This window comes from Leuciscus leuciscus (assembly GCF_965113295.1).
Source record: "Leuciscus leuciscus genome assembly, chromosome: 14".
In the NCBI taxonomy this organism is placed as follows: domain Eukaryota; kingdom Metazoa; phylum Chordata; class Actinopteri; order Cypriniformes; family Leuciscidae; genus Leuciscus; species Leuciscus leuciscus.
Window position 1 is genome coordinate 27075672 of NC_138738.1, and position 13295 is coordinate 27088966.

General features: G+C 35.5%; 1 protein-coding gene and 1 long non-coding RNA gene across 3 annotated transcripts; one reads left to right on the plus strand and one right to left on the minus strand.

Annotated features, from left to right (window-relative positions):
• Positions 1 to 1027: 1027 nt before the first annotated feature.
• On the minus strand, positions 1028 to 10655 carry rhebl1 (Ras homolog, mTORC1 binding like 1). 2 transcript variants are annotated; one of them, XM_082190314.1, is made up of 9 exons: positions 10500 to 10655; positions 10308 to 10393; positions 7868 to 7939; positions 7016 to 7083; positions 6845 to 6927; positions 4307 to 4363; positions 4170 to 4217; positions 2796 to 2877; positions 1028 to 2647 (listed from the first exon to the last, which is right to left on the minus strand). In XM_082190314.1, the coding sequence occupies exons 1-9, from the start codon at positions 10571 to 10573 to the stop codon at positions 2555 to 2557; spliced, it is 663 nt and encodes a 220-aa protein (XP_082046440.1). In that variant the 5' UTR covers positions 10574 to 10655; the 3' UTR covers positions 1028 to 2554. The 2 variants fall into 2 exon arrangements, with proteins under 2 accessions (XP_082046440.1, XP_082046441.1); XM_082190315.1 differs by having other exon boundaries at positions 10308 to 10650.
• LOC309514158 lies at positions 4370 to 6626 on the plus strand. Its single transcript, XR_014211614.1, has 2 exons — positions 4370 to 5319; positions 5356 to 6626. It is a non-coding gene; the product is annotated as an uncharacterized lncRNA (long non-coding RNA).
• Positions 10656 to 13295: the final 2640 nt, after the last annotated feature.

A 13295-nucleotide genomic window follows, 5' to 3' on the forward strand; every position in this document is an offset into this window, starting at 1 on the left:
TTTATTGTAGGCTATTTTCCTGTGGTCAGTTCACTTATTTTTTTGGATAGGGTGTTGTAAATGAGCTTTACAATTACTGTCTGCTTTGTACTTAAATAGCTTATAAAACGTTTACGCTTATGAACATAGTTTTTTTAGCATTTGTGAAAATATGGATATTCATTTTAATCATATGCAGAAAGGCCATGATACAATGGGTTTAAAATCGAACAGTTTTTGTGTTTTAAGATAAATTCATTTTTGTATGAAGTTTGCATGTTTTTTTTAAAAAGTATAGCTGTTTATATTATATCTTTTTTTAAATATCATTGGTTTTCATATAGTGAAATGCACAATTCATTTGTTTAAGGCTATATGTCACACTGTATAAGTATTATTTGTAACAACATGAACACGAAGGAAATAATATTACATAATACAGTCAAATGGTAAACTACAATACGGTCACACATTTTAATATAGGCTATTCATTTATTTAAAATAAAAAAGTTCTATATTTGTATATCGTTGAACTAAGAATGAACTATTGATTGTGTAGCATTATTAATAGGCTGGTTTGAAATATTTATCATTGTACAGGTACTTTAAAAAAAAAAAAGTTAAGTTTGGAGATATCCATTTGATCAATATCCATGTGAAAATAGCTCACATCTAAAAAAGAAAATTGCATGTATAAGCTCCGCCTCTGACTCCCACTCTGTGGCTGCTGGGGTTCTGCAGCTGGATACCATTGCGGCTATAGATATCCAAGCACTGCGAGCGCAACACCGAATGAATTCTCGCCTTTCACCAGAAGATGGTGACCGCAGCCCTTCCATCACAGCGTGAATCGAACAACGTAAGTATGTCAAAGTAAAACCACACTCAAAATAAAACCATATTCTCCAACGATTCATTGTAATAAGGTGTTAGGCAGCAAGTTACATCATATGGTAAATGCACCCCTGACTAGCTATTTCAGCTTTGAGGTGAGAGATCCAACTAACTCTTGATAGTTGGAACGGAAGAACAACAAATAAACAGAAAACACATTCTTTAAATGTTTTATTTTTCCACATACAAAAATTCCATATACAGAAGTCCCTAAAATTATAATGAAGGCTGTCAAAATTATAAAAATGAAAAACCTGGCACCCTGAACTTCACAGGAAAATGAGGTCAGATCTTAAAGGACCTTCGGACTTCAGTAATGCTAATTCAATGTACAGGGTGGGCCATTTATATGGATACACCGTAATAACATGGGAATGGTTGGTGATATTAAAGTCCTGTTTGTGGCACATTAGTATATGTGAGGGGGCAAACTCCTCAAGATGGGTGGTGACCATGACATATACTAATGTGCCACAAACAGGACTTTAATATCACCAACCATTCCCATGTTATTACGGTGTATCCATATAAATGGCCCACCCTGTAGTATGGGTCAGGAAATTACATGATGGTATTCGTGTCATGGTACTATTTAATATCGCTAACAATTACTAAATAGGAAGCAGAGAGGATGATGCAAAAGATATAAGAAATGCATTGGAACAACATTTTTCAGTAGCCGGTGCATTATCAGTCTTAACTGCTCTAGAGAGATATTGTTGGTGATTAAGCTCATGGGTTAGGGTTAGCCACAGGGGTAAATTGTTGATCATGAATTGACTGGTCCTTGGCAACTATGTAAATATTAGCCCTCACAAACGGCAAATGGTCTGTATGAAGTTCAGCATTATCCTAAAAAAAAAAGTGTACTTATTTAATGAGGACTTTTATATGCCATGGGCACCTTTACAGGTAACCAAGTTCATTTCTGGATCAAAGCAAAACAATTCCAACAAAAACGCAAAGAAATAAAATAAAATAAAAATGCTAAATCTCACAAATAGCATTCTAACAAAGTTTTAAAGATCTCATATTTACTTTATACTGAAGGTTTAGAAAGAATACAATTCTTGCAGTCACTTGATTGTGTATAAAACCACTGGTGGTGGGCAAGAGTAGATCTTTTTGGGGTTCTGTTGTGTATCATATATATATACCCACACTGTTCACATACTCTACTAGGAAGAGGAAAGGAGCAGCACAGCACTAAGTTGTCATTTGTGCCGTCTTAAATGACAGTCTCTATATAAACTAAATTTCAACGGACTTCCCATTTTATTTCTTTTGGTTACACAAGAGAAGTTAAATTAGTAAATATGTTTCAGAGGGAGAGCAAAAAATAAAATAAAATCAAAATGAGAACAACTGTGTATTGCTGAGATAAATTGAGATAGTAGTTGCAGACAGGTTAGTTCCTGTCAGATTAAACATGAAATGTCAGTCAACATATCAAAGCTGAAGGTTACAGAGATGGGAGATTTTAAGTAAAACCTTTTACAGTAATTTGAGCTTCAAATAGCATCAATATTTAATTCCCAACACTGAGTATGATTTTTTTGGAATAATGTTTGTTGACGCATCTGGAAATTAATCAGGAGAGGACCTATTCTGAACTGCTTCGTTATAGTTAAAGGCAAGGTGATGTGTCTTTTAACTTCAGCATGTGAGTTTACTGCATGCCTTACATCACTGCACACTTCTTCTCCTCTGATGGGGCGTTTCCATCAACCTTTTCCATTTCCAGAATAATCCTCTTGAAAACCTCTACAGCTGTCTGTAAAATTGAAAGTTCTTTTAAGAAGGAGAACATATACACAAATGACCAAACTGTACAGAAAACAAATATATGTTTATTACAGAAATGAGTCTACAAAATGTAACTGTAGCAAAAGTTCCTATTCAAGATACGAAGGAGGTGTTACCTGATTTTCCTTAGCGGACGACTCCATGAAAGCAGCACCCCAAGAATCAGCTAGCTTCTTGCCCTCTTCTGGTTTAATCACTCTAAATTAAAACAACAAAAAAAGAGAGCATGACAGAGTGGGAATGCTTTGCCTTCCACCACAAAATGTTAGAAAACCTTAAAGTTTTAAAGTCTGGAAGACAATTTTGTGGTCTGAAATGTGATAAATATTTAAGAACTCCTTGTTGCTGAATATATTACAAATAAAAGCACAAAAAGACATTTAATCACATTTATGAATTTAATGTTAATAACTTAATCACAAAAAAAAAATGTGTCATTCATTTAGCTATACATTAACAGAAAATACAATTACTTTTAATAACATTTTGTCAAGAGCATCTAATGGTTATATACGGCAAAAGAGACAAACGCCCTTTAAACTGAATAGGTTTGAATAGGGTTTCCACTCTTTCATGAACACCAGATCCAAGGACTTTTTAAAGCACCTTTTATTTTGTATCAAGCACAATATAGACAATAAAGGTGGGTTTGTTACTGCCAACATGGACAATATTAACTGTAAAAAAAGTTTACAGTTTATTTTGACTAAAAAACAACGATTTCAACAACAGTTCAAATAATACAAGTTTTGACAAAAAAAAAAAGAAAGAAATGGATGTCAAAATTATAAATGATTATAGCTACATATTAATTTAAAATATTATATATAATCTAGATACCTGATCTGAGTCAATACTGAGTCAACCAAGCATCATTGAATTTGCCCTTCCCTGCTGGCACTGCTCATGATCACGATCCACGCACTCACGCCGCTTTCCCCCGTTTTCCTCCTCATCAGAAACGCGGTTTCATTCTGGTTTTTGCAGTGCATAAAGGCCAATTTTTTGTAATAGCACCATTCTACTCTAACAAATTTTACTTCAAGTTTAATTCAAACACTTTCAAAGACCTGTGTTTGTTTTCATAGACTTTCCAGGCCTTGAATGCTATGCGTCTGAAATTCAAGTACTTTCAAAAAGCAAGGGAACCCTGTTTGCAGAAGTACCTATTAAATATAATTTAAAAGGACCAAAAGGCAATATGACTGGCTGGGTAAAATTGGGATCCAGTATGTCTTATGGCAAAAACATCAAAGGCTTTATAATAGCACTACCTGTCAAGACTGATGGGCGTATGTTCGACAAGTGGCGGGATTTGAGACTATTCTACCAAGTTTAAGACAAATTTGAAGTTCTACACAATCTAGTACTACAAAATTTTTTAATAGAATAAAAATAAATAAGCCAACACCATAAAAAAAATAGCAATATAATAGGGTTTAAGTGCTTGGTCCCTAAAGGTGAATAGGTGAATATATAGTTATGCTTACCTTTCCATGTGAAGGTCTTTTTTGTTCCCAACTAGAACAGTAGGTACCCTGGGTAAATATGTAATATTTATGACTACATGTTTTATGACCGTGTGTAATATTTTGACCATATGTTCATGAGTTTAAACCACACTTACTGTATCTTTCCAACCATATCAAGAAGCTTGTCATGTAGAACCTGCACAACTTCAAAACTGAAAACAGAGTGGATTATGTTTACATTGTGTTGGCCTCAGAGAAATATTCAAACAAGCATCTAGGCCCTTACAATCAGAAAAAAATAACCCATATCAGAATTTAAGGTTAAATAAAGGTGGTACTTCTCAGCCAATACTAGTGTTAATATATGGTATTGAAAAATAGTACAATGGTTCTGAAAAATACAAAATATTAATACAATATGAAATTGTTTTTGCTTTAAAACAAACAATAAAATATATTTCTGGTGCCAATCCTGTTCTTGACCAGTGTTTCCCGGGGCGAAATAAAGCCTGTCTAGAACCAGCCCTGTTTCTCCACAGACTTCTGATACAAAAGTTGATACAAGGTGATATACGTGTCGTTTATATGACTACATAACCAGTCCAAAAACAAATATGATGTGTCAGTGTTTGTGTAAGCAGCACTTCTGCATTATGTTGTTCACGGTACCAGAAGTCATTCTTGTGTACCGGCAGATCTGGCTGTAAACTGTCGGTAATCTCTTCAAGTACTTGCTTGAGACTAAGACAGAAACTGAACCCGCAGATTCATTCTCTCTCATGCAATTTAACATATTAAGACCTACAGAGTAATGCATTGCAATGTTATTACATTGCTCAGAGAGACTGCCATAACAGTTAGTGGAATCGATTTTTCCAGCCCAAAATATTAGTCAGTAACCTGCACCAGAACCATGCCAGAGTAAAAGGGGTCTTGACAGAGCCAGTGCTCATGGTTTCAGCATTCTATTTGAATTGTTCTATTTATATCTATAGTATATATGGTATGGCAGTCATAGTGATTATAACAAAAAAAGATGTCATATTTCAAATGTTTTTATTTTTACTCTACTAAATAGAGTACGTTTTCACAACAACATTGTACTAAAAATGGAAACGTTTTTCCTTCGCGTTTTCCGCATTTAAACAATTTTGTCAAAACGATCCCTGTTCACACAGATCCGTGAAAATGACTAAAAAGCCAGTGGTTGGCAATGTCATTTTGTAAAGAACACTACGTGCCTGTACACTGAACAGGTAATATGAATGTCTCTGTTTTCACAAATTCACATTTTTGTTGTTTACACAGACACAATAACGCTATAATTTTCAAAAGTTTGCGTTTTCAGGCCCCCAAAATGCAGATGTCGTGTAAACGAATGGCCAAAACGCATACAAAAGGTTTCCCATTTTTTGTTGAAAATGGTGTCGTGTAAACAGCCCCAAAGTTTAGTTAGTACACTAATGCAACAGTTTGATACATGTACCAAGTAGAATTAGTGCATATATCTGGTAAGATTTAAATATGTTATCGCACATTTGAAACAGAAATTTTGGTCATAAATGGCATCATATCTGTAAATTGGAGATGTCATTCATGATTAACCTTTGAGGGTTTAGTTTTAATAATAATTAGTTTGTTGTTTTGAGTAAGCTGCCTTGAAATTGTGCACACTACTTCTGTATTAACAACGTTATTTGAACAAAAATATTTGTGTTTCATGTTTAGGAAACTAGTGTTGCTGACTAAAGCTTAAACGTGGTCTGCATGCTCAATTCTTCTGAACTAACTGGTAAGTTTTACACAGAAAGCACTATCATGTATTGGTTAGGCAGTACAAAATGTAAAGAGAACTGCCGTGCCCACAACTCTTTTGTCTTTATCTCCACAAACATTTGAATCTGCACTTCATCTTTATAGTAAGTGTGCAGAAGATCTGTTGATTGGTGTTGTAGGTTACTCTGCTTCTCCTTTCCCCTCCTCTGCTCTCCTTTCAATTCTTCTCATAACTTTTTATGAGCCTTTTCTAATCTGTGATGTGATGACCAGCACTAAAATTAGGGATTATGACCCTTTAAAGAGTTGTTTATTTTCTTCTGTCTTGCACAGTCCATGATGTAAATTTCATCATCAGCAGGACCAGCTGCAAGGACTGTGCATGTGCAGTCCAAATTTTCCAGCCCCACATCTGAGTGCTTCGCCTTCTTGTGTGCCTGACCGAATTCACTGCACTAATGTTTCTAACAGGGCTGTTCATTTAATAAATGAACAAAGAATTTGGAAACAACAACGAAAAATTGACAAAGATGACAACCAAGAGAAAGTACCACAGATCAGTCGTAGTACACATGCATCACATTTGTCCATTCAAGCTCATGGCCAATAGATTATACTCAAAAAGAATAGAACTTACAGAAAAACAAAGTCAGAAACCTAACAAAGATGCAAACACAAAAACAACACTGGATATATTGATGAGTCCAAGAATGAAGAACAAAAAAACTAAACAAAAAACAAAAGAGTGATTACATAAGCATGCAAGTTTGTTTATTTGCATTATTAACCTGTCACTTAAAATTAAATGGTCAGAAGAGACCAAACATTTAAACATTCCAGTTGTATGACTAAACAAAACAAAACAAAACATAAAAGAATAATAACAATGCAAGTAAGAAAGAAAAAAAAAACCTGACCTTTTCATTGAAGTGACAGAGTACACCAGAACGTAACCATGAATATCCATAGAATGAGACTGGGGGAAAATGGAATACTCATCCTAAACAGAAAAGGGGAGGGGAACAACTGGTATGAAAAATGATGAAAAAAGAAAAAGATTTAAATAGAAAAATTGTAGGGGGTCTTACCTGTCCAGCAGTGTCAACTAACTGGAGATTGAAATCCTGGCCATTCACAGACACCATTTTATTAAAAGCTTAAAGACAAACAAAAAGATTTTAAATTGGGGACCAAATGTCATGTAGTTGTATGAATTTCCACAATTCAGTCACCATACTGAGAAAACACAAGCAGGCATTAAAACTAAATTATAAATTACAGAAACACATACATGATATGACATTTCCGTATCAAATTTCATAATTAGGCCTAGTTAAGATGACAGGTGTCACTAAAACAATAGCAACCATTACTGATCACTTGATGAAATACACTAGTTTTGTTTACTCCTTTTTATTTAAATTCATTGCAATTAATTACTATTTGAAAATAACCAATGATCTGTTAAGCATTATGTAACAATGTGTGTTAATTAATAATTCATGTTATAACGTAATGCACAGTAAACTTGCCTAAACATTAAAATAAACTAAATTCCAAAAGAAACAAGCAAAACAATAAAAATATAAATTAATAATAATAAACAAACCTGGTTATAATATGTATAATATTATTACAAGCCCTACAGACTAAAGGACAGGGTTTATTTCACATGGAAAGAGGCATGGGTTCTCCCAAATTAGTGCCCATGATTCAATGATTGATTGTGCCCAAGGCACCACACTGGCCAGAACCGGTCTAGCCCACTCATACTTTTGTACAATACTGTGATAGATTCTTCTACATTATACAACGGTCTTAAAACTAGGATCTACTAGTTGCTAGCAACTTCATTTAATGTATTTGCCCATCATGGCATTTTAGAGTCATGCAGGCTATAATATTAGTAATATAGTAGGTCAAAGTATTTCAGTACTCACTGTTTTCAATAGTAGGGTCGTAGGAATCTACAAATTGTCCTTCTACAAACTGTATCGTGAGGGAGGATTTTCCTGTTGTAAAATAAATAAAAATGATTAACAAAGTAACGTTAAAAAGAATTAGTAACAAAAAGAGAGACAGCTATTATAAGGGTGTTGAATGACATTAAATAGTATTATTATTTTATCATAATGGAAAGAATTGATAACTAAAGTAATGGAAAAGTGTTGAGAAAGCTGCTTACTGATCAAGGCACATAGTGTATAGGCAGGTGAAGAGTATGCCACTAACACATGTAAATGTACTGATGATACTGTCAGAGCATTCTTTTTCTTTTTTTTCTTTTTTTAATGGACCCATGAACTTCACAAATACAGATGATACAGATGATATTGCAACCTCTGCCCAATTCGGGGAAAAAGTTTCTCAGTCCTTTTCATGGGTGCGTTAAATATGACACTGGCATGATACACGGCATAATGCATTGTGAAAATACACATTTTGAATGCTAATACCAATTTTGTATGATTCCATTAAGTCAACATACAGTATGGGATAGTAAAAAAAAGTTGCCATTTCATTGTTCCTTCTGCCCAATTTCTTTTGAACATTTTTAGCGTACCGTTTTTAATGAACCCATGAACTTCACATATGGGTAAATATAGATTGGTCGGGCAGTCGTGGCCTAAAGGTTAGAGAGTCAGACTGGTAATCCGAAGGTTGCCGGCAGGAAATGACTGAGGTGCCCTTGAGCAAGGCAACTAACCCCCAATTGCTCCCCAGGTGCCACAGCAAAAATGCCTACTGCTCCGGATGTCTGTTCACTAACTTGGATGGGTTAAATGCAGAGGACAAATTCCGAGTGTAGGTTACCATACTTGGCCTTCACATGCCACTTTCAAATCTTATTGAACCTTCTGCCCATTTCCTTTCGGCATGTCTCTGTGTTAAATATGATAATGAGAACTGATACAGTGTGACCTTGTATCAAAGTACAAAGATTAAACAGTTTGTTCATAACGCATTGAACAAACGAAGTACAAAATTATAATAATATATCTATCACATTTGAGCAATTAACTTTACAGCTTTCCCCTAATTCATAATACAACTACTGCCATTGAGCACTGTATTTGCAATTCCCGTCTCTTTAATTTTAATGGATGCAAACAATATCACACTAATGTGCTTTTACATTATCATTTAACTTCATGACTCACTGCATGTACAAATTTTGGTAGAGCAAGAGAGATATAGTTTGCTGCCCTCAACTCGCAAACAACCTGCAGACCTAATGGCACCAATCTGCAAACAACACCACAAGACCTGCCACTTCAAGAGGCAATACATCAAATATACAAGATTTCACAGGTCGATGGGTGTGCAAGATAAAGCTATGCATAGGTTGATATTCACCTACAAATACACAGTTTCCACATAAAACCGAACACGGCTAACATAAATAAAATGAATCTCATGTATGGTGGCTTAAAATATCTACATTTACAGTATTGTTAGAACCATTTGATTTTTAAATGTTGATTTCTGAGATGGCACAGTAATAATTCTTCAAATTTGGCACTTTTGTAACAGCCCTCATATTACACGCACCCTTGAAAATTATCCACACGGGGAGATACTAAAATAAACCTTGGTTCATTCATATGTATTGTCTCAAATGTCAAGTTTATGGGCTAATTAAAACAGAATGGTACCGTAACAGTTGTTCAAACTTTGACGGAGAAACGCAGATTCAAATTGCCGAGAGATGCAACAGGACAGCTTATTCTTTGTTATCGTACATGTCAATTTCACAAGACCATTAAAAATGTTACAGTGCAATTCGGGGTCTACTCATTCTGTATTATCCCAAAAACTTGATAGGACACTACACTGTTTACCATTCCACAGTGTCATTTTTTACGTACCCTTGAAAATGACCGAGAATGAGCGCTTTAAATCCCTTTATGGACACAGCGCCATTCACATCGACACGTAGCGTAGCGTCATTTAAGGTGGAACGGAAAGCGATTTCTTTTTAGCTAATCGAATAATTGGTTATAAAGGAAGTGCATCGCGTTACAGATCAATATTAAGACATGCTTACATGTTACTAAAATTGCCCGATTGATGATATTCGAGTATTGGTCGGCATATCGCTGCGTGATCTGACTGAAGAAGCACGTTGCTAATTCTTGCCAGCACCATGCGCTTTTCCATTATGTCGCCAAATGCTGCTGCGCGTTTAGAAGCTTGTTGACAGCATCGAAATAAATACGTAAATTTGTAAATACTTAAAACTTAAAGTGGCTGGAAACCAGTAAACAGCTCAAATGAAATGTAACGTTAATGAAATAATTGCAAGAACTCTGCTAACTTAACGACTACATAACATCGAATACTTCCTACTCAAAAATTGATATCAAACACTTAACTTACCAACTGACCGATACCCCAATACAGCAATCTTTCTGTATTTAGGTTGAGGCATTCTTTGAAAATAACTTTTGAACGTCAAAACCAAACTGGAGGTTAAAAAAGAAATAGTTTATCAAACATTAGAGGTATATCACGTGATAACAACAAACTTTTCCACGCCCTCCAGAAAGATCTTCATCATTGTTTCTGTACCATAAAATGAACTTTTCGGTTGGTGGATGCTGTATAATCAAAAATATTTTTCTTGGGAAGTAAACATTGAGCATACAGTGACGTCTTAAACCTACGACGAATGAACTAAAATGCTTATTCACTGCAGTAGCGTGTCTTCTTCTTCTAAGCTTAATAGCGGTTGGGAAACTAACTGTTGGTGCATTTCCGCCACCTATTGGGATGGAGTGTAAAGCGTTGTTGTAGGGGGGAGGGGGTATCTTTATTATACAAAGCTATTTCTTTTTTTGATTCTTTATGCCTTATATATTTTATAAGCACATGCACAGTTTCTAAAAATCCACATTTATTAGGATTGTCGAAATCACGCTTTCTTATTATATCAATTTATTTATTGAGAGCAGAGTACATGCTATATTCATGCATTTATGTACTTTATTCGATGTATATTCATACATTCCTGCTACTGCCATAAACTGCTCTTTCACAACTTTTTGGAATGCAGATGGCACCCATTTTTACTTTATCCCATATCTCTTGCCACGTCTTTTTGACATCTACTTTAAATAAATCCTTCAATTTTGGGGTGTTTAAGAGCCTTACCTATATTATCAAACACCTTTATCACCTTCCACTCCAATGTGAGCATATACCCACAAAAAGACAACTGTAAGTTGTGACTCTGAACAAGTTGGTGTATTCTGAAAAAAACTGAACAAAAAGTATTTATATTGCATGGTTTGGCTTGATAATGACTTTCCACTCAATCTGAGCAAATCACAGTAGTTAGTGGTAGGCCTTCTGTGTTAGGCCTGAACCAGGGACCTTCTTGCTGCAAGGCAACCATGCTTAATGCTTAATTTATACTTCTGCGTTGGACCTACACCGGAGCCTCTACGCTATAGACTACGCGTTGGTTTTCATTTATACTTCTGCGTCGTTGTCCGCGTTGATGCGCAATTACACATGCAGAGGGAGCATGGTTACATTTTTGGAGAGGTGCATGTCAGGGTACGCCAAAGGGTACGTGTGCTACACACAGCCAACGACATAGCTACGGCGTGAGTTTGACGCAGAAGTATAAATTGGGCTTTAGCATGGACTTACCATGCTGCCACTTTTATAAAGCTTCATGGCTATGTTTTGGCCTGTATTATGAAAAAATATCCTGAAGCTCATTGTGTATTTATCCTCCAGGCCACATAAGCCTTTTAATATTTTTTTTGTAAATTAGGATTATTGCATCTACCAATTCGGACATTGTATTCAGCTCCATTTGAGTTCTAAACACAGAACCTTTCCAAAGAAGTTCTTTAAAAAAAAAAAAAAAATTGTATAGTATAGAAGTATGATTATATGATATGATTGTATAGAAGAAGTAAAAATATGATATATATACTATAATATATATATATATATATATATATATATATATATATATAAATAAAAATACATAAGTGAAGTCAGTGTGTGTGTTTTTGATTATTTGTAAGATGAGAATTGTAAAAGCATATAAAACTGCAATCCGTTTTTTTTAAACAGATGTACACGGTCGTAACTGTGGGTCATGTAGTGCGGTGATATCTTGCTTTTACCCATTTACTTTACACACATCTCTGTAATTGGTGGGCCATTAAGGTTAATCATCATTAATCCCGCAATGTTTAAAACAAGACATGTAGACCTCCTTTTTAGACAATTATATTCACAAGACTAAAAGCCCTCCTGCATCCCCGTCTGGCAGGAAAGGTCTGCATACAGTTCCTGAGGGGTTTCGAATCTTGGCACTCAGTAAGGGGAGATTCAATTAAGTCTCACATTCCCTTAATGGCCGGATTAGAGCATTGAAATGTGCACAGAGCCTACAAATCTTTTCTGTAAAGTATGAAGCTCCAATGGCCACCTGTTTCAGTAAAGAAAATCTTTGAGAGTTTCTTCCTTAAAAGGAAAACACTTGCACTTTCAAATTTCAATTAGGCTTTGCAAAAATTCTTCAGTGTTATTGGAATCTTAGGAGTTAACCGTGACTTTCTCCAGTCCATGTATACTCTCTGTCTTCCCTCAGTCAATGATTGTGGTGGCTGCAGTTGTCAGGGGCAGGTAATGGTAGAATTCATGTGATAATGCACCAGTTACTACAAAGAATCAGATACTGCTGGGATACAGTTAATGGGGAAGCTTACACGGTAGATTCTGAAGCAGCAAAACAAATGGGTATAAGAGCAGACATAAGAAAAGACTGATCCTCAGAATTCGTTATACACTAACAGCCCTGGGAAAAGGTAAGCATACAGTGTATAGGCCTATATGGCCCTGACTGACTACACCTCTGATATGGAGTCATATTTCAGTGAGGTAAGTGCATAAAGTATAGGTTATTTAACCATTTAAGTCTGTTTGGTTGGATCGCACACTCATTGACAGAACAGAAGATAAAAGCGAGCAGGCAATTTCGTTCAATTAAAAATAAGAGTTTTGTTGAATACAAATGTTTGTCTTCATGAGCAGGGACTATCGGAAGGGGAAATATTTACCCGGAACTTCATTTAGACCCTGGTTCCTGCGGTGTAAACACATCGAGTACCAGCCCAAAGTTCCTAGTTCCTGGGGAAAGTTCCTGCGGTGGAAACGCGGCTTTTGCCTACACAGCTACACCTGATTACTCCCAGGGCTACACTTCCTAAAAGCATAACCATGTAACCCTAGTAACCCTAAAAAAGCATGTAACCCTAGTAGACTGTGTAGAGACCATCAATGGTTCTACAATCTACTTAGGCTTATGATGCTTTTGGGAAACGCAGCCTAGTATGGTCAGGT

Excerpts from the sequence above, each read along its gene's own strand:
- rhebl1 (XM_082190314.1), bottom strand. The coding sequence starts at position 10,573 with ATGCTCAATGTTTACTTCCCAAGAAAAATATTTTTGATTATACAGCAT. Across the intron at positions 7,084-7,867 it reads CGACCCTACTATTGAAAACA|CTTTTAATAAAATGGTGTCT; the intron begins GTGAGTACTGAA and ends TTTGTCTTTAAG. Across the intron at positions 4,218-4,306 it reads GATATGGTTGGAAAGATACA|GGTACCTACTGTTCTAGTTG; the intron begins GTAAGTGTGGTT and ends ATATTTACCCAG.